General features: G+C 41.8%; 1 protein-coding gene and 2 long non-coding RNA genes across 6 annotated transcripts; 2 read left to right on the forward strand and 1 right to left on the reverse strand.

Annotated features, from left to right (window-relative positions):
* Positions 1-458: 458 nt before the first annotated feature.
* LOC147757505 (uncharacterized) lies at positions 459-4,264 on the forward strand. 3 transcript variants are annotated; one of them, XR_015321589.1, is made up of 3 exons: positions 459-1,327; positions 2,083-2,336; positions 2,972-4,264. It is a non-coding gene; the product is annotated as an uncharacterized LOC147757505 (long non-coding RNA). The 3 variants fall into 3 exon arrangements; XR_015321590.1 differs by lacking the exon at positions 459-1,327 and adding an exon at positions 1,342-1,455; XR_015321588.1 differs by lacking the exon at positions 459-1,327 and adding an exon at positions 1,462-1,723.
* A 3,891-nt stretch (positions 4,265-8,155) lies between these two features.
* On the forward strand, positions 8,156-18,896 carry LOC147757506 (uncharacterized). Its single transcript, XR_015321728.1, has 2 exons — positions 8,156-8,489; positions 17,509-18,896. It is a non-coding gene; the product is annotated as an uncharacterized LOC147757506 (long non-coding RNA).
* On the reverse strand, positions 14,175-19,680 carry LOC111245045 (E3 SUMO-protein ligase KIAA1586-like). 2 transcript variants are annotated; one of them, XM_022792802.2, is made up of 3 exons: positions 19,083-19,680; positions 17,503-17,776; positions 14,175-17,329 (listed from the first exon to the last, which is right to left on the reverse strand). In XM_022792802.2, the coding sequence occupies exons 1-3, from the start codon at positions 19,678-19,680 to the stop codon at positions 15,322-15,324; spliced, it is 2,880 nt and encodes a 959-aa protein (XP_022648537.1). In that variant the 3' UTR covers positions 14,175-15,321. The 2 variants fall into 2 exon arrangements, with proteins under 2 accessions (XP_022648537.1, XP_022648536.1); XM_022792801.2 differs by having other exon boundaries at positions 19,062-19,680.
* Between the last annotated feature and the right edge of the window lie 1,582 nt (positions 19,681-21,262).

The raw sequence follows: 21,262 nt of genomic DNA on the forward strand, positions 1-21,262 counted from the left end.
ATTAGCTGACATATGTGCCGGGAATATATTCAACAATGCGTCTTTGAGAGCAACGAGATTATCGATACTTCTATGGCTGCGATGATAGACATTACATATATCTAGCGCGCCATCATAATCATCATCAACCGAAAAGATTAGGTATTACAAACGAGATGTATGGATATCCCCAGAAGCTTCCTTTTTTATATTCCATAGCTGTCAGAATAGTTCGAAAGCAATTCTGTTTTTCCATCACGTACGTTATACTCAGTCTACTACATAAACTTGATTAGCCACAATTGGCTAGATGTTTTAACTGCATAAGCGTTTTCATAGCTAATAGAAGTTTCGGAGTCCCATAGTGTTCTGATCCAACTTCCTTAAATTAGCTAATTTATTGTCTGAGGCAAATGACAACGAACAGTTTCGTAGAGAATATTCATAGCTTTGTTAGTCTGTGGGCCTGAGTAGTAAATTCGAAAAAACAGGGCTTGTCACAAGATACCTCTCTTCATGCCGCCGTCATTTCAACAGTTTTGTCAGCTAACAACGAGATGTACCTTTTCGTCCCGCAAATAGGATTGCCTTTAAAGGAGTGCACCACAGAACGATCGTGAAGCGATTCCAGTGTCGTCCGATTTTATGTTAACTTAAGGCAGTAGGTCCATAAATACAATTTATTCTTTCTTGTTTTCTGTCTCCGATTGACAACGGAATCTCTCTAGAACAGATCGCAAGTTTGTATCAAGTCGGGTTCAGCCTGAATATCGCGGGGGCCCACATATGTGCCCTCCTTGGCGGCGTTAGAAGGTCCCGCCGCTGTGTGTGACTATGAATCAAGTCCACCACGCACTGGCTAAGAATATCCAACAGGAAAATGTAAATAAATTAACATGATGAAGAGCGATGCATACAATATTTTCTCGGTTTAATATCGAAACGTGTGACAATGACGCAGATAGAAATGTCACCATTGTTAAGGGACCAAGAAATCGTATGGGACGTAAATCAGCGACTCAACAACACCTAATATCATCGATCAGACCAGGCCGATGGTTAAGCAGCACGAGAGTTTTGTTGCTATAAGCGAGAAGTTCGTTTCGTGTGAAGAGCTGGCAATGACACCGAAGCTATTTACTATATTGCGCTATTATCTATAGCGGCAGTAAGTGACCGTTCATTTTCTAGAAAATGCACAGACATCAACGCGGGTCAGTGACTATCGGCCGCCGCTGACCGTGCGGCCGACGATGACAAAATGTACACAAACAGCATGTAATGTGTACCCTTACCAGTTCAGCTCGCAGCCTCTGTAAGCGTTAGCCGTCTGCGGGTACGCCAACTGGTAAGCTGCGATTTTTCTAGCTAAACAAACGAGCTGATTATAGATTACGCTGTCCGCCTCGAGCGATAAGTAGCGAAATCATTGTTGTCACACCCCGTTTAGCCGTCCGGAGTAGCAACAAAGTACAGGTTATTTGGAAACAGGCCTTCGTGCGAGCACTGGCTCTTCGCGTTGTGATATAATAATAATAAAGTCTAATATGAGCAGCACTTATGTTTCGTGGTTGGTTTAGTACCTATTGAACTGATTGTCCGGATAGGTTTGATTGTCGGTAGTCAAAGGGTGTCTTTTGAGTGCCGAGCGACTCTATATGCGGCCCGTCAATATGTTGGACTATGAATTAAACGCACGGTGCACTGTGGCTGTTGCTGATCCACTTTCAGAGGGGCAGTAACCGTTAGTATGGCCAAGTGGTTTGAATCTCGATAGAAGTTTACGCGTCGCGTGTGGTTGTAGACTTTTTCAAAGCAATTGATTCAAAATCAAATGACTTTTTTTCTAAATACTCTGTCACCCACACAAACGAAACATTCAGCTTATAATTACGCGCGAATAAACCTACTTCAGTCTCGTGGAGCAGCGTTTTTCTAGCTCTGCTTCTTTGTTGATTGAAAAGAACTTTCTTCTTGCCTTCGTTTGCGTGTTGACGCAATGGACTACCAAGTAATAACATCGTTTTTTTTTAACCATGGCTCCTCAGTAACTTCGGACATCAAGGTTCACATAAATTATCTTTTGATCGGATATTCGTTTAGGCATTACATCTCGGCACGGACGCGAACGGCAAAAAAGCAAGATACCTGTTTAGGTTGAGAGTGTTCCTACAATATGCGATCATCAGGCAGATTATTGACGATGCAGCACATGGTGCCACAGCATAAATAGACGCAGCTACCATATCTTCAGCAGGCGCCGTCGCTGCTGTCAGAAGATGAACGGTCCAGTTTTCCGAGAGGAATACGAAAGTACGCGAAGCAGGTTTTCTGCATTGCGTGCGTGCCTCGCAAAGGTGTGTAACAGTCGAAAACAATCGGACACTCTATGCGATTCGTGCGTTTCCTCATATGCGCGCGCTTTCCTTGGTTTAAAATGCCTTCAGTCTTGGCACATAATTATGGACAGGGTAAAGATTAAAAAATAGTCCCGAGGCTGAACTGTCGCCGTGGAGCCTATAGAAACAATTTATTTGGCATCATTCCGGCGCGAATCGTTTGCTGAGTGACAGCTGATGTGGGGGGCACTCGCGCCTTAACTCATATATAATGATTTAGCATCATAGCGCTGGCGCGCGAGCTAGTGTGGCCTGGCATCTTTACTGGAAAAGCCGAGAGAGTGAACTAGCCGATGTGAATGTGACGTTAAGTTAGCTTGGAAAATTTCTGTATTAGATAACTCTAATATTAACCTGTTTAGGACAGAGCGAAATGCGTTACTAACCTGTCTTAATATATCGTACGGCACAATAAAAACGCACTTGAAACACTGGACTTGAGAGTTTAGCATGGTGCTACTCCTAAGTCGATCACCATCGAATATCAGAAATCCAAAATGTAGGATATTAATAACTGAACGAAACCGGAACGTGTGCTTATTGTCCGTTGTCAGAAGTAGACCGACGCAGCCTTTTTTCGTTTCCTTTGTCAGCACGCTAAACAACGAGGGATGCTGGGATAGCTCCGTCATACGGCAAGCGGGGCCTGTAAGCCGGATCGCTAGCACTAAAAGCACCTAGGATCACTGCGCGGGCCGCTGGAATCTGTGGTGTCGGCCGTAGGGGGCACAGGGCCGACAAAACTAGAGAGGAGGGGGCGATTGCACGCCGACGCTTCATGCCTACAGTACCGGCTACAAACCGCGGACGCCAACGACTATCAACAACCAGCGCGTACCAACAGAAAGGGTTATTCAGCGGGCTGAGAAAGAAGGAAGCCGCTGCTGTAACAGGATCGCAGACAGGCAGACCGCCGTTCAAGACGGATCTCTATCTGGTCAACGCTTTTGAGCGAGCTAAGTGCCAGTAAAAATAAATCACTTTCCAAAAAAAAACATGCATGATAACTATACCAGTTGCAAAGGGAGGCTATCTTGAACAACATACCATACATAGGTTTTAATATTGTAGCATGGTATGCGTCCCGGGAGATTACTTACGATATGACCGAATCGTTTGCTGTTTTGTCTCTGAACAATATATACGCTTAGGATATAAGGCTCGTGGTGAAAATAATCTTTTTTGAACAATATCAATGCAATGCCAAAGCTATACGTTTCACAATATTAATAATTCTGACGACCATAGTCAAATATGTGTATGTATATGTATCTTTGTATGATCATAATCCGGAGCTATGGAAAGCAGAAACTCAATAGAAGCCAGGAAGCACCTACCTGGTAGACCGACGATACGGCATAGCCAACAGAGGATATGAGTAGTTCATCTGAAGGGACTGATGGAGGTTCCGAAAGCCGAGAGGAGCTCGATCCGAGCACTGCGGGATCTGACGAGCGACTGAGATGAGAGTTAGCAACTTGCCAAATGAATCAAAACTCGGAATGAGATAGAGGTAGAGATCTCTGTCGAACGAGAAGATGCATGAGTACAGGAGGTGATGCTTGCTCTGAAAATTTGACACACGCCGTCGAAAAGTTGGTGATGATTTGGCGCTTTAGGGGGTCGTCACGCCATCTCGTTACCTCAAATCACGCGAGCGATCTGACCAACCAACCAGGGCTGACCGACGTGGTGCAAAAATTCTCAGGGGCTTTGGCGCGGTGCATGCGCGGAGGAAAGGCCTGAGACGACTGAACATATAACGTTAAACAGCCTCTTCTTATTTTGTGGTTAAGTCAGGGTCCTGTATAAGCACCATTTCTGTTGAACCAAAGGCGATGCGTACGATTTGTCAGTTTAATAAATATTCAATAAACGTTCAGCTGTGTCGCTTTTTTTCTTTTTTTTTTTTACAATAGTTAACGATGTAGAATAAATATTTTACTTTATTCTTTATTTTGTCATTTCAAAAATAATAAATGTGATATATATATGGGGGAGATAGTGATCGAACGCAGAATCCTATTCATGTAGAAATATCACACAATCCAAACACAGATACTTGCAAAGCATTGGACATTAGGAAAAAGCAATTAATATAATTATTGTCTCTGGTATAAGACTTACACACATCAAACCTCTAATTAATCTATTTGAAAATGTTGCACCAGATAGTTTTTCCGAATTTTCGTTGCAGTTCGTTTAGGATTCTATTATGATAAAAAAGATTTTCATATTTAGTGTAGCTACATCTATGCATCTAAGAATTGCATAGGTAAGCATACAGTGACGTTTAGCTCAATAAACGACCAAGTCTACTCAAAAAGCCAAACATTTGAGCGGAGATCAGGATTCGGCGTGGGCCAGCCTGAATGCTATACTGCGTACTTCCCTATGCTTAGGACGCTCGGTTAAGATGAATCGGTGAATGTCGACATTGCTTGCGCAAAACGCCTTACTATCTTCCCCAGACCGTAGCGAGTGTTGCTGCTGCCGCCGCAGCGGAAACGACGGCCAGTGGAAATGCCTACAGCCATACCATCGTCGACCAACATCTATTTCGGTACTTGGTCAAGCCCCCAACGATTTGAGAACAGGCGACCGAGTCCGTTCACGCTTAGCTTTGGGGGCTAAGGAGACGTGGGGGTTGATGCTGGGCGCAGCCGCAAGGACAGCCGGAGCGGCTGCTCATCGTTGTGGGAAGACAGAGCATTCGTCCAAGAAGAAAAGTGCTCTTGTGGAGCTCTTTCGTTAGTTGATAACCTGGCTAAGGGAAGACATGGCTTGCTACCAGGGATCGGTTCCGCAATGGCTGGGGAATAAGCACGTAAGCTTGAGGATAAGAGAGGCGCCAGTAGACATAGGAGGTTTTACTTTAATCAGTTAATTTTAGCAACCACCAACAAGCGCCACCGATGCCGAAATAGTTCACTCGTGTCGACCGACGACCCAACCAACAGCTACACCCACCAGAGGGCTACCCGCTAAGGGGTGGCCAATGGGTAAGCCACAAAGGCTGGCATAAAGAAATATACCTTTAAAATCATAAGTTCGCTTTGGGGATTGTAGGGGCCGAAAAGAAGTGTGCAAGGGAACTACGATATGGGGCTTCCGTGGACATCCCCCTCGCAGCAGCGGGAAGATTTTGTTGGGAGAATCTGCCCGTTAGCAGGAGACCTAGCCAAGTCACTTTCGCTTTATCCCATTCAGCCAGCGGAACTGTCAGCTAAACTGAACTGAGACTCGCCATTTCCAATTACCGAGAAACAGATCTACGAACGTGAAGGAAAAGACTACCGGTAGGAAGGCTTCTCGCTTGTAATACTTGGTTGAGGCTGGTCGCATTCGCTCCTCTTGAGAAAACAGAGGTAGCGGTATTCACAACTATGGCCGGCAACCATCGAATGAATTCAGCCAGAATGGAAGATTTCGGATGGTCTGCGTACATGAATGAAGAAAGATGAGCAATGAGCTTGTGAGGATGTAAGGAATAGGATAAAACACACTTACCTAGATACATTTGGTGCTCGCGACCTATTTCAACCAATCACACACAACCAGGTGAATATATAGACCCAAACAAAGGAGACGTACTAGGTATATGCAGCCGTGAAAAAAAGATGGTGAAAAACGCACTTATAACACCTGTATTTATATATCATTAATTACATATAATAAGACAGTGCAGCATCTTCTGTTTATAGTAGTGGGAATAGTAAATAGGTATAACACGACCTAGATAGAGAAAATGGTTACTGAATGCAACTGGCATAAACCCGCTCGCCCTTTGCCACTCAATGGGTTCAAACGTAAAGTTTGTATCTATCAATAGCCGGACAGATGTATTGCACTTGCGGGCGTTTTCGAGTTTTAGGGAAGACCCTAACACCTAAATGTTGCCTTATTTTAGAACCTGCAAGCTGTAACAAAATCATGTGAAGAGCCCCGAAGTAGGTGTGCTACACAAATCACAAATTTTTCGATTGGAGAAAGAGGCACCACAATCCTCTAAGAACTGGATACGTTTTATATATGCAACTCGAAAGATTACTTTGATGTATCTTAACTATATATATTTATATGAGGAATTCATATGATGGTTATGTCTCATTACATTGGGCTTATCATTATACGTGGTAATTTTTTCGGTTAAGCGGATAAGTGTTTTTTTGTTCCCGGTTGTGATTATCTGTGGATATCGCCATTGTCCACACGAATATTCGAAGGCTGAAATGGGACGTATAGAGCCCGATATTGGGGCGAATGCAGTCGTGTGAAGCGTTGCCTTCAAATCAGCTGCTTTCGACGGCAACCTCTTGCCAACGATTCATCCAGCCGTCACTTCAGTCTTTTTTCTTTTAAAAAAATTAACAATATGACCAAAAAAAATCTATAACACGTAACTGATAACGACTGAACAATAGTTAAGGTGAAGTTGCTGCTTGGAAATGCCAATACTTGATAAAAGTTATTATAGGTTACCTTTGGTTATTTATCTCGTTACTATTTCAAAATACGTATAAATGTAACGAAGCAAAAGAAAAAACAACAATAACAAGTGGGGAGTACGATACCGAAGCAAGTTTATGTTTAGGTACAAAAGTTTTAAAAAAATACATCCTTAAAATCGTTTGTTTATGCTTACCGCACGAAGATATTATTGCTATTACTATTTTTTCAATGTAATTAGCGATATGGCCTTTAGAAAAATAGGAAAGGATATTGGTGATTATTAGATGTAGGTGAAGAACTTATTCTGGCCCAATAAGCTTACCTTATTTCAATTAGCGCACTAATCAATTAAATAATATAATATATAGCTGTCTAAAGCTTATTAAAGACACTCATTACTGCTTATAATCTATTTTGCTTCGTAAAACATATCACAGATGTATCAACCTTTATCTGAGAATCAAACACCACACTTTCTTGTGGGGCCGAAAATCTGCTCCACTCCGACCAAGCATCGTGCCTGTGATGTAATCAACGGTGTGTAAATCAATACGTGTTGCAATACGAAAGATCGGCTCTTTCAAGGGCATCGCAGGCCCTTTGTAAACGTTCCTTCCTGTCCAGCGGATGGAAGAGACATTGCGTCTGTTCCAAACGGTTCCGCAATTAGCTTTGTTTGATAAAGGCGTCCTATCGTGATACTGCAGTCGATGAAAGGACAAAAGTGTTTTATTATCATTCGTAAAAGTTCAATGCGAGCATTCGGAAGATTCATGTTCCTGCACCCAGGTCCGAACCTATATTAGCTCTGTGTCCTTATCTTTAGCAAACAAACATATTATCACTCTACCATCTCAGGCATATGCAAGGGTTTTCTTATTAATGTCCAGTAAATAGAATCCATTTCGGATAGAAATGCGGGTACGAGGAAATCATAGAATATCTCTAGTTTACAATGCTAGCACATGTTTATGGGTACGTTGATACCAAAGAAGAAGTCTTAACGAATGTTCTTAATAGACTGATCAAATACGCACCTTGTAATGTTGACTGTTTAATACTTGCATATATTAACAGCTAGTTTAAAACCAGAAGAGAAAATATTGCATTGTATTATATCGGCCATCTAAGCGTCAAATACTTAGAAATCCATGTCAATTTGTTTGCGCAGCAGGGTATTTATTTATGATCCAATACACATTGCTACAGCCGGCGTGCAAAGCAGGAAGCAAGCGACTCATTCACAAATGATCAGCAAACATAGATTGAATGGTCACTTAAAGTGCAAGGCGCTTTTGAAAGCAAATTGACATTGACTCTATGCTAAAGTGGCGGCCACTAAACTAATACCACCAGTAATTGCTGCTGTCGTTGTTGTAGTCCGATTTCACCATCGTAACTCCGGCTCCATATCTTGTTTTACGAAATATTATCGCGAAATTTATCAGTAAAAAGTATTTTTAATCATAATATTCGTAGCTTCCGTGATTACGGAAAGGTATGATTTCTGGAAATGTCGCAATGGATGCTTCTATGGTTGCGGATATTCGTCATCAATGCCGACCCTAGAAAAAGCTGCTCGCTGCTGGTGTGCCAAACGGACAATCACTGCGAGCCGGTCGTGGTTCGCGTAAGCTGATGTAGTTTCTGTGACATCCTGTGAGTACAATGTACACGCTTTTCGTCTATTTCGAACGCACGTGTTTGAATTTACATCGGTTAAACTAACCGTTCCCATAGCTTTCTTTGTTGCAACAAAAAAGAAGCGCTGGTGTAACATGATTTCTATTTACGATGAGAAGGTGCTATACACTTCGATATGATTTCGTCGCAATCCTATCGCTGTTATTCTTAACGGACTTAAAGCCATTGCTGCTGTTTGGTAAAGCCAGAGTTGTAGTTTGAAATGGGTTTGAAATCTTGGTCTAGAGATGTAACGGTTGAGCTGGTGTTTAAAACTGTTTTCCAATCGTCGCGATAATTCTATACGGAAGTATCACACGCGTAGGTGTTTGATACAGAATTGAGATTAAAAAGGATTGAAAACAGTGGTAAAGCTTATTCTCGAAGAGTAAGGATTTATGGTGGTTTTAATAGTCGAAGTTGACATGGGTCTTATTGCATATGTGGGGTAGATGACCTAAACGTGGCTTTTCGCGGAGGACAGAGACATTTCGTTGCTTTGAAATACAACAAAAGCGCCATCTTTAAATATATAAGCCTAAAATATATATGTTTAAAACTTCCATCCATAATCTAAACGATACTAAAACTTTATCTAACAATCAAACAAAGAAAAAAACAAACAATCAAAAAAAAACGATGAGATGCCCCGTTCTCTAAAATTAAACTGTGTTTATTCAGTGGGGCTGTGTGGGGACGAGGAAGATACAAGGCTAAGCAAAACAAATTCCCACTTGCTTACAAGCAGAGCTCAGCCCAACAACGTTCCAGACAATATTATCAACGAATTTAGGAACATGGATTACTGAGTGCAACGCAAAATTATAATGCTTAGAGTGGAATGAAATTAATTCAGCTCAGGAACTTCTAAAGTAATTGCAGCCTTATAGAAATCCAGGTAGCAGCCTTAAATTGAGCTTTCCATCTCATGTTCCTTGTCAAATCGCAGGCTTTCGGATTTTTTTTCAGTCAACAAAGTAAGACCTCCAAAATATACACGTGAATTACGCACCCAGAAAGCTTGTTAACTGACCCATATTTTATGTAGGAAAATAACTGACACCTTAAGCCGAAATTGCAGCGCTGCGTCCCGTTGAAAAATCGAACGCAAATGTAGACATCTATTTGGAAGCTGTTGTCTGTTATCAGCAGGTATTTTTACTTAGTTTTGTTACTCCATTAATATATAAAACTACACACATATTAGGGAAGGTTTATATAATCCTCTATTTCCAATACAACTAATATAATCTTTCAGTTGAATCTAGATAGAATTTCTTGTTTACTAAGACGACTGTGTACTGTTCAGCAGTACTAATACGATGGTTATCTACAGCACATAATCAACAACTGTGAGTCTCGATGCAGTGTGTAACAATATGCTAATAGTGGTATCATTATGTGGGAGTACAAGCGGGATATAAACTCGTCTTGACGGAACAGACGTATTAAAAAGTATATCTACTTGTTGTGTTTAAACAGTTTGCTATACGTGCCACCTTTATGTTCGTAAATAAATTTGCATGCATCATGGTGCCAAAATCTACTGCAGCCGATAGCATGTCATCACCTCGAGAACACCTGCCTTCTGGAGAAAACGTTCATTGAGTTTATATTTGCCTTAACGAACTCGTTGCTTCGTTTCCTACCGCGGTAGCGACAACGTTTCTAGCATAAAAATCTATGTTCTATTTTTTTTAGGAGAAGATAAAGAAAACCAAAAATTGTTGCATACAACAAGTGACATTATTATGTCACTGAGTCCTCACAGCGTTAAAAATAATTCCCTTCACTTTTTCGTCAATCGCGTAGAGGTTTATACTTAATACCTGAGTCCCTGAGAGTATAGCAAATTCTGTAGAGAAATAGGATTGACGCTTTATTCAGCTAAATATCAGCAGAACTGCTAGAAAGGCAACGAATATTAATCATTGCTGGAAATAAAAGTATATACACTGAGCCACGAACATTAAAAATATCATAATTTCTAACCCCTGTGGTCGAAATCTTTATCTAAGGGGCTGCTTAAGGTCGATTAAGGACATTTCACCTGTAGCAGTTTCGCAATTCGAAGCATTTTGTTGGCAGTGACAGCGGATCAAATCTCGGATGAAAAAAATAACTGATCCAGATAAATGATAATCTTCGGCGACAAGCTGGATCGTCTCGTAAGAGACGTCTGGATGCAGACGATGAAGACGCATTGTAAGCACACTCTACGCTTGAGGCAGTCCTATAAACCTACTGTCCCAGCGCCAGTCCTCCACTCGACCTGCCACAACTGAACCACATGGCGCTTGACAAATACATTCTATATGCTTTAATTTCCAAGAGCAGAGCAGCGGGACCTGCTGATTATTGTCGCGACGACGGGCCGAAGAGCTGTTTCCAGTCGTCGACAACCTCCACGAATAATCTGATCTTAGACAAACCGTGTTTAACGAGGAAGTTTTAGCTTGTATGAAAAGGCAGTTGCCCGCTCATACGTTATACCGCCAGGAGCAGCACTGTACAAGCTACGAAAGAATGATTTTAGCATTATACTGCAGCTTACGGGATTCTAGTCTTTGCCTATGGGGCTCCCGTAATTAGAAGATTGCGTCATCAAGAATTGGATTGCTCCGAATGAATATAGCGAATGAAGAGATCGATGGGCCAATAAAACAATGAACTTCTCATGAGTTAGTACGGCCATACCTATCTTGTGCAGCACACGATCGGCGATTCACCTACCAATTCATTCCTAGCTGCAATAAATTGCAAAAGGCAGAGGATGACGTGTGAACTATGCTATGCAACTCTCCAGATGCTGATAAACAGAAGTGCCTAATGGATCTTGTCTACCTCGATTAGGACACAGTCTAATCACTTAACCTCGACACACAGATGATTCACTTGCAAACAAACTAGCGACTATCGAATCCGCGGACCCGCAGCCGAAAGCAAAGAAACGCATTCCGCAACTCAGGAGGTGATGATCAGGGTCCCGGGAAGAACTGGATGATGGCAGCTCTGCCTGCCCGTCGGCTAGGAAGTTGAAGAGCTTCCTGGGCTTGACCTCGCATTATCGCTAATTTACGCGTTTTGTACTGATCGCAAACTCGCTCTATGCTGTAGTCAACGCGAAGGATTTCGTTGTAATGCCGACCACAGAAAGTCCAACCATAAACTTATGGGGCACACTTTAAGGTCGTTACCGTCAGCATTCCACTAATGTATGTAAGCAGCAGCAAGATTGAGACCAAAAGAGGCGCGATGCGAAACCCTGCCTTGAGAAAGTTAGAAAAGACTTAATAAGCTTCTTAAAATTTCCTGGCGGTATGGTCTTCCAAGTTCTTGGTCTTGGTCTTAGTCGACTATTACAGCCGTTTTACCCAGCTTGTACCGGTGCGGAAGGTGTCGTATGGTGTCGTGATCCGGGCGGCAGAAGCCGTGCAGCACTCTTTCGAGGACTTCGGCACTTTCGTGACGGACAATGCGATCTTCTTTACATCGCGGCGGGTCGCAGACTACCTCCGGTGGAGCCGCATCGGTGACATTAAAAGGGTTTCGGACACCCACGATGCATCGGCTTAGTCGAGCGTGTGACTCGAACGGTCACGGAAAAGTTGAAGCCCTAGCAACGGAAAACAGGTTGCTCTAGGAGCTTCTTCCTCGCCTAGTGTTTTTGCTCAACGCAGCTGCAGCTAACAGCCAGAAAATACGGTGCTCGAATTGTGATTCGACTGCTGGGTTTGACTGTCCGGAGAGCCGCACGCTTAATGTTACTGGTGAAGGTTGGACAAGCAACGCCGGGATTTCTGAGAAGGTGCAACCGCGTAACCAGGGGGCCATTGACCACCATAAGTCAGGTGACCCTACACAGCTATTTGTTTGCCATGGCGGACAACTCTCAATGAATGGAAAAAATATGTAGCGTGTGTTGGAAAACATACCCCGGTAGCGCGGAAAAATGTAAAAATGCGCACTGCGAACGTTGGTAATATACTAATTCCTAAGCAAGTGCGGCCCAAATTTGTACAAGCTGCTTGAGGCCAAACAAATCGCAGTTTATCGACAACTGTTTTATTATTCACAGCAATATTCCTATATGTGCATATATACATACTTCACGTAAAACTTCGCTCATAGATGGCACTATTAATGACCTTTCTACCCTACATATTTAGCTAACAAGATATCTAAGCAGGGTCGAGGCGTAACTTAAGGATATAACTTGATAATATTTGGCAACCTGAAATGCATCTAGTACCGAAATCGACAGTCTAGGTTATATCAGGTAAATATTAAGAATATTAATTAAAGCCGGTAATTCCTAAAAACGGTAGGTGTTGAAGGACTCCAAAAATATTGCCTTTAAAATATGTTTATCTAGTAGTTGATAAAAAATTAAGAAAAAAATGAACGTAATTTGTGATGGACATATTTATTAAAACTATTGAACTACATTAACAGATGACGCGTCTATGGTCGAATGAACATCCCACGACATCATATTTTGATCCGTATTCATTTTTTTAATTCATTGAAAACCTGATTCGTAATGGGCGTGTTTTGTTATTGACAGGTGAAATCATTGGTGCTACCGCGGTATTGCACTTAGTAGGCAAACGGCTAATTTCTGAGAGATTAAGTCTATTGAAATACTAACAAAATGCAGGTTTTTCACAATACGGCACTTTATATGTAAGTAGAAGAGATTAGCGGTACAGTGAACTAGAAAGAACAATGATGCACATCTTGCAGCTCAAGGAAAATTATTCAGCCGCTACCGTATCCGGAACTCAATGCCTATGGCTAAGTTAGGTATAGCAGAAAAGCGGGAAAAACATTTTTTCAGATGGCGAACAGTCGCGCTTAAATTTATGTTATCAGCTCTTTCTCGTCCGGAGACAAACATTCCTACCAAGCAAAAATCGTTTTCCTTTTTTTTTTTCGTCAGAAAGAAGTTTTTCGTAAAGGTATTTGCACTCGTATCTTTTTACTTTTTTAATAAAAGATCACTTCATGCATGAATGAAATCTAAATAGAAATCGAAGATACGTATTTCCAATGTAATATTAAGAGAAGATATCTCTCCAGTATAAACTACATGCATATACATTCTGGGAAGAATTTCGCTCTACACGTTCCAAATTAAATTACTAAAAGCGGTTAAATACGCAAGATCGAGAAAACGTAAAGCAGCAGAAATGGCTAAATCGTAGGTACGATCTCTGCAATGTGCGAAGTAAAAAAATTTATCTCAAAATGAGTTTGGTTGGCTCATTATAATCTTAATAAAATTATTGGTTGGAATAAGAAAGAACAATTGAACAACTACTTTTTCTGGGCTACTCTTACAAGATACAGTATTAAAAATCGAAACGGAAAATTATTAATATAATAATCCGTAGCCTTATTACACTGGATCAAAAAAGCAAGACAACCATTTTTCTCGTCACACAATCCAGTTGTTTTTTTTTTTTGTTTAACGCGACCTGCGCTATTGGCTTAGACTTTTACCGAATGTCTTTTCAATGGGTACGTTGGGCACTGCCACCTGTAAACAGTCTTTTACATCGAATTCAGGCGCCGTATAGTCCTAGTGTATATGCTCGAAAACATTCTGCGACACACAACATTTTATACCTTTTATGGTATTAAATGAAAATACCAAAATACGTTTGGATAACTACAACCATTTATTTTACAAGCACCTCATAAATGATCTGCCTACAGTTAATACTAATGATGCAAGTTAAATATAGCAATACATGTACAGCTGATATACAAAAGGCATATTGGAAAACGAACAGCACCTTACAATGAATTAGTTGCTCGCCATCTATCAATTATGCCTCTCGTTGAAACGGACATGGTACTCATCCCACTGTTTTTTTCCACTCCAATTAACTTGACGGCTTGTGTAAAAGTTCGAATTTATTACAGTTATACTCAACCTATATAGCTCTATAGTAATACGCTACTTAGATTAACTAAACTAGTAGGCAGTAATTATTCCTGTTCTTATTTTACTTTTCGTTTTGAATTGTTGACGAGCGTCTATACAATTTCGAAGTCCGTGTAAATATATTCACTCAAAATTACAATGATTTTTTTAGAAAAGTCATTTTTTATTAATAGCTGAATATATTGAGATATTCCTTAGCATCATGCATGTAATATCATGGTGTATTTAAGCTGGCCACTGTATTTTTAACTCAACAAAGTAACATAAAAGCACACGTCTGTTACAGATATTTTTTATTGGCACAACTGTAGGCGCGGCTAATGTAAACTGATCACGTGTGATTAATGTGAACAGAGGAGAAGATCTTCTGAAGTGCCTCTTAATTACCCCGTGCAAAAAGACTGATATAATTTTTCACATTAAAACGTGTAAAGGCGGCTTGATACACTTTGAAACATTAAAATAATAAAGTACCTACTATACCTCATCTGGCTATACATTGCCGTTAACTTGTTTTTTCTGTCATACTGAACGCGTGCTGTGCAACGCGAATGTAGGACACGAATATGCATATATATATGCAGACTATATATATATATATAGTCTAGGACCTATGATTTTATGCCTGCTTTGTCCAAACTACAATTGAATACTCGAATACGCCGACAATTTTTATTCAAGCCGGCACATGATAAACTAGAAAGAGTGTGATAGGTTGGCGAACCTATGTAAATGTCAGAAATAAAAGGGGATCCATCAGATCATTGAAAGTATTGTCCTATATACACACTTAGTATACAAACTTAAACTCGTTACAGGCAATCTTATTCGGTATTTTTAAAATCCTTCAAAAGCTTACTCCTGTAGCACCGCAACGAAGCTCTCCTCACTTTGCTGTTGTCCCTGGCTGATTTCATTAGCTGTTCGTGCTGACGTCACACTGCAATTTTCTTCCTCCAGTGGCTTTTTCTTCTTCGGTGTCTTTGATTCGGTGGCAAGCGGATATTTTACACACCATGTTCGCACCAACGGGAGTGGCACGAAAATACTGTCGCCGTTCACATGGACAAACAGAGATGCCGACAAACTCCGTATACTCTCCACTGCTCTGGCGGGCTTGCATTTGTTTATCTTTTCGACAACGTCGGCACACATTTCACTTGAGCAGGGGAAGACGTTTGCATGATTTTGAAGGAGCACCATATCTTGCGAGATCGCTCCGGCTTGCCGACCGGTTCGTACAAAATTGCGGAACGCCTCCCGAATGTCGGCTTCACGATCCTCCAGCTCGAAGACGGAGCAGAGCCGTCGAACAGATTCGTCGGCAAACGTCACCGGTGCATTCGGTGGCCAATTTGTAAGATTAATCGTGTGCAGATCGCGGATGAAGTTCTCAACGAGGTGTTCAGCTAGACCAGAGATAGAAATCATGTTTTCGCGGGATAGTTCGACGATATGGTCCATGAAAGCGGCACGGTTTGGCGCCTGCAGAAGTGGGTTATCAATAAGAGGACCAACATTAATGAACATTCGTGAGCCTCCTGGTTGCAGCTCAGTTAGGGCAGCAGTTTCGAATGGGCCAGGCTGCTGTCGTAACGTCATTAGACCCTCCATCGCCTGGACGAGCACCGAGTCAGCTCGTGCCATGTCGCAATCAGTGCAATCAACTTGCATCCGCGTATCGTGCAAAAGCTTAAGGACGTCGTAAACAAGGGCAAGCTCTCGAACAAACTGTTCGCTCTCCATAAGGCCTTTAGCAAATGAATATTTGCGTTTCTCCGCTTCGGATCGCGTTGTATCATTGCCTGCCTGGATCATGTACATATAGAGAATTGCGTACGATTCACTGAGAGCTGAGACCGCTTTAAACGTGGACGCCACATCAGCTGGCTGAAACAACTGACCCACCCGCAACACCTGATCGTGTACTGAAGGTGTGTTAATAAGCAGCTCCTGAAGATTACGGTCGCTCAGTTGCGTCAGGGCAAACAGAGTCTCGTACAATTGACCAATATAGTTTGGTGCTGCGAGTTTACGCATCGTCGCTAAAACCATCTCCTCTAACCTATATGCAAGCACATACCATATCACAATTTTGTCAAATGAAAGCGCCAACTGATGGCATAGATTTGATCCGGCGCCAAGATGTACGCCGAGCGGGTCGGTCACAAAGCACATCAGGTGTTGACTAAGGAAATCCACTGTGAAGCCCCCATCAAGTAGTGATTGGGATACAACGGGCATAGGACCCATACTTGGGTCGTTTGTCGAGGGGTATGGTATCGCGTCCCAGAAAACATTTCGTAAACCTGACGACTCTGAGCGAATCCGGAGATAGATCAGAAAGACGCTCTGTGCTGAGGTAAGATATCCCTCAACGTGGTCAACGACAACGGCCAAAGGAAACCGGTGGCTCATTACTTGGCGAACAAGCTGCGATCTTATTTGCTCGGCAATATGCCAAACTATCGATACCGCTTCAAATTCTTGATAAATTGCAAAATCTCGATAGGATTTATATTTTAAATTCGCTTGAAAGGTTGCTTCGTACACTTCGAAATCAATGCTTTCTTTAACCAGCGCGTACACATCTTTGAACACCTGGGCGGTCATATGAACTTGTTTATTCAGTGTTTGCGTAACTTGACTGTGGGTCGGTAGGTTGTTTTTATTGTTATTAATAAGCTCCTCTGCCTTTACGTGAGCTTTAGATACCTCGTGTCGCTGAATTTTATTACGAAGCGACTTTAGTTGTTGTTCACGGGTTTCGCCGCTATAGGCTATTGAATATGAGACCCATTCCGATGAGACGTCTATAGAATCTCCAGCACTCGTACCCATATACTTGACACGCAGACAGTACCTGAAAAAAGTGCACCACTTGCTATTATACCCAATCATTATATTTCTATATATGTTCGATATTCTAAAGAATATGAAGTAGGGCGGTACATAGAGTTCTCATTTACTCTGTATTTGATCGCAACTAACGAGTGACTAAACTATAGTATTGAACAATCTGTTTTGAATCGAAACCTGCAGCCAAGTCGGCTTTCGCGGGCCGAAAGCCAGTGGTGCTTTGCCCGGCGTTCGAGCCACATTTCGCGTGTCCAGATCGGAGGCCAGGTGCCATCTCCTTCTTCCAGCCATTCGTCATCCATAATAGACGTTCCTCCAGAAAGCGCCTCGTCTTCATCGCCACCGACGGGTACCTCAGTTTCACCACTACGTTCACCAGGCCATTCCACAGCAGTTACGGTATCGTTGGACAGGCCAACAGATCCTTGAACGGTTTCATATGTAACCCCATCTGCTGACACAAAAATATAGAAAAGGATAAACATGCGGCAGACCAATTCTGTAATAAGCTTGATACAAATGCTCATGAGCACCAGTGCTGTTTCGAAATGAACAAATGACAACTTTCAGCTTGGGCCTATCGGCAAAATCAACAACGGACAACAAAAGGTACTCCTGTCGAAAAATACCATTGGATATAAAATTCGTAATAATTATTCGTATTACAACACACGAGATCCTACGCCACACTCTTCAACAAGACGAGAACCATTATGTGAAAGGGGTTTAAAAAGGTTCAACGAAAGTTTCAACTACAGTACTACCATAACCAACTACATTATTTAAATGGCCGTGCCACTTTGCGAAAGTGGTTCAGTCAATAGCTACACTCTCGTTTGCTTTCTAGTAGAACTTTTTTGTGCAAATTATGCTATGCTAATTCGTGTGTTTTTTGATGTGGAGTAGCAGGTTTATGCATTTAAAGCTAGGGGTGCCAAATATGTAAACAGCGCTTGATAGAAAGAGACAGACTGAGATTATATATTAGTGGTGACGAATACTCATGAATGTTGACCCTAATAGGGTCAGCAAAAAGTTTTGGGTAAGTGACTTAACGACAGTAAGAAATGAAACGTGTGAAGTTAGCTAGGACCCACAACTGGCACTAATGCAGTGTCTAATTAAGTGGCCGACGTGGTTTGTCTGTTCACCTTTGATGCGGTTTTTAGAAAATCAACATTAAACCGAACAAGAGTACCGGGAATATCGTAAACATCAAGGGGCATACTACTAAAATACCTTGGTGTGAAATGGATTTCATTTGATATTTTCGTTGTTAACTAAATATGTATAAATCCACGTATAGTTCGGGAACGCTAACACAAAACAACGATGTTACCGCAACCTTATACCGATTTCGAGGCTACTTTACAACGCATTTTTGAACATAATTTTGTATACCGCTCTGTAAAATACTAAGAGCATAGTGAACTTCATCATTTTAGAGCAAGTCTATGCTGCAACAAAACTGTCGCGCTACGAAACAAATAGGATTTTTAGTACTGTAAAACAGAAGAAATATACTAAACGTAAGGCTTTACATAACTTGATGAATCTGGCGTAGAAACAAAGGCCCTATGGTTTTTTTTTGTTCGAACCCGAAGACCAACGCCAACCTTGTAATCGATCGCATTTACATGATGGTTGCGACTGATAGATGTTATTTGTGTCAATCTCAATATATTTGTGTCAATCGTTTGCCAATTGTGTTTGACGCAAAACTAGTCATTCCTTACCACCCTCAATATTCGTCTGACCTTCGTTAGTATTATTCACGATGCTATGAGGAGCAGCAACTTGAACAACGACGGTTTCAGTTGCTACCGTCTCCGAAGCCGCTGTCGTTACAGTAGCTGTGACATCTCCTAAAACCCCCGCGACTGCCGCCCCCGTATCGTCAACAACTGTTCCAGCAGGCACTGCTATAAGATCCCCTCCAGACTGTATCGCCTCCACTAACAGAACCTCTTCTGCCTGCTCCGCTCCGCCGACATCTTCGCCTGTACCAGTCTCCGTTACCGTAAGCTCAAGCTGGTCGAGACCCGCGAGTTCACCGGTCGACTCGGGTTCTGTGCTAGCCTTTGCTAATTTGGCCACCTTTATGGACTGCTGCTCATTCCCGGAATGGATACCCACGTCTGTCGTATGGACAAGGTTAGTCCCAGATGTAGAAACTACTACCAAATTGGTGTTGCCGGCCGTCAGAGCAACCGTATGTGAAGGCCTACCGGCAACGATAGCTGCTGCCACACTAGCGCTGCCGCCGCCGCCGCAATTATTGCCCACAACATTTACGGGAAGAACTTGTTCACAATCGGCGCCGCTCTCAGTAGCGCCAGGGTAGGCGCGCTTCATTATAACACTAACACGTCGTCTAGGGCCGAAGAGAATTCACAGAGGGGACAGTTTTTCTTGTAAGAGCCACTCGCCAAATTAATGAACGTTTTGCTGACGCGCAGAACAGCACAAACACAAAATGAGCATAAAACACTTGGTGTATTTTGGCAAAACGGGTTTTGACTGGGGTCACGGCACGTAGCCCACGCAAAAGACAAACATCGGTCGGACCCATTCGAAGTCAGTGATCACAAGCCACCTGCGTGGCGGTCGCCATCTTGTTTTGGCGCCAAATATGGTTTATTGATTGTTAATGGAGCTTCACATATTTAGCGCGATTTGTGAGCGCACTAAAGCAAGTTATTAGGTATATTCTTTTACAGCGATGGATTCACAATATCTAGAATAACAGACTCTGATTTTGGGACACTGAACTGATACAGTCTGTGCGTTGCAGAAGGGATAAGTTTAATAAGTAAATAGCAGGTGATTAATAAAAGTTCATGCCATACACATAAAAGATGTTCTGCCCAACAACCCATGTGGAGTATTCGTTCCCATCTAAATTTCTGCGGGCTGATGCAATTATATCCCAGCGTATTCAAGTCAGTATATTCTCCCAAGTGTTGTAATATTTTTAATGGGCATTTTTCCGTCTTCTACTTCGTTGTCATTGTCAGGCTGGCACGATAATCTAACGGGTAAAACGGAGCAGGTCTCCGCCAACGGGTCATTCTTTAGCATGATAGAATAGATGCTAAAATAAATTAACTATTTTTATTTAAAAAAAGACGTGGAAGCGTACAGTACTGTGATAGTATGAACACCTTTATACTATATAACTTCATGCTAATCTTTATATGGTTCTGAGTCGGAGGCGATTCTTGCTGCCTGGCCTAGGCGCAGTTATTAACGTTCCTCTTTCTTTAAACATACGCACTTTCCTATACAGTCTATATATGGTACATAGAAGGCGCCCACGTAACTGGTATACGTTTCGTATACGCTACCATGTTTCTTTAAATTGAGAGTCCGCTTAGTTCAAACAGGAGCATCATGTACATTTTTAAATATGTATGTCATGAAATTGCAAGTAGGCATTCACATTACATCAACAGTTTAAAAGCTTTTTTGTTGTGGTGTCCTTGTTATTTGTTGGCATAGAAACTGACGCGCGGATGCTTTTAAATTAAACCTTAGTTTACGTAGTACATTTTGTTGAATTGCCTAAATATTGTATTAGTGTTGTATTAATGTTGAGCTAATGTATTAAAGTTCACTACGTCTTACGTTAGCTTGTTTGCGATGTGTAACATTGAATTTGGGAACGGTGTTTCCAGAAAGAGCATATCGGGAACTATAATACTAGTTTACTAGTGTAGGCTTGATGTATAGTTAAGAAGGGCTCATACCATGGGGATGTAGTCCTAACTTTCAATAAAAATTAACTTTATCTGTTTACATAGAGTTTCGATATCGTATGTAGTTTTCGACTGTGTACGTTTTTAGATGACGGTTGTTTCAGTGTTTTCCGATAGCAGAATTCGTTATACTTGTTTGTTAGTGCCACACTTATCCGATTCGAGTAACTAAAATAAGT

Source organism: Varroa destructor, unplaced genomic scaffold (genome assembly GCF_002443255.2).
Source record: "Varroa destructor unplaced genomic scaffold, Vdes_3.0 BEIS01000002.1, whole genome shotgun sequence".
Classification (NCBI taxonomy): domain Eukaryota; kingdom Metazoa; phylum Arthropoda; class Arachnida; order Mesostigmata; family Varroidae; genus Varroa; species Varroa destructor.

Excerpts from the sequence above, each read along its gene's own strand:
- LOC111245045 (XM_022792801.2), bottom strand. The coding sequence starts at position 19,680 with ATGAAGCGCGCCTACCCTGGCGCTACTGAGAGCGGCGCCGATTGTGAA. Across the intron at positions 17,777-19,061 it reads TCAGACGAATATTGAGGGTG|ATGGGGTTACATATGAAACC; the intron begins GTAAGGAATGAC and ends TTGTGTCAGCAG. Across the intron at positions 17,330-17,502 it reads GAAAGCCGACTTGGCTGCAG|GTACTGTCTGCGTGTCAAGT; the intron begins GTTTCGATTCAA and ends CACTTTTTTCAG.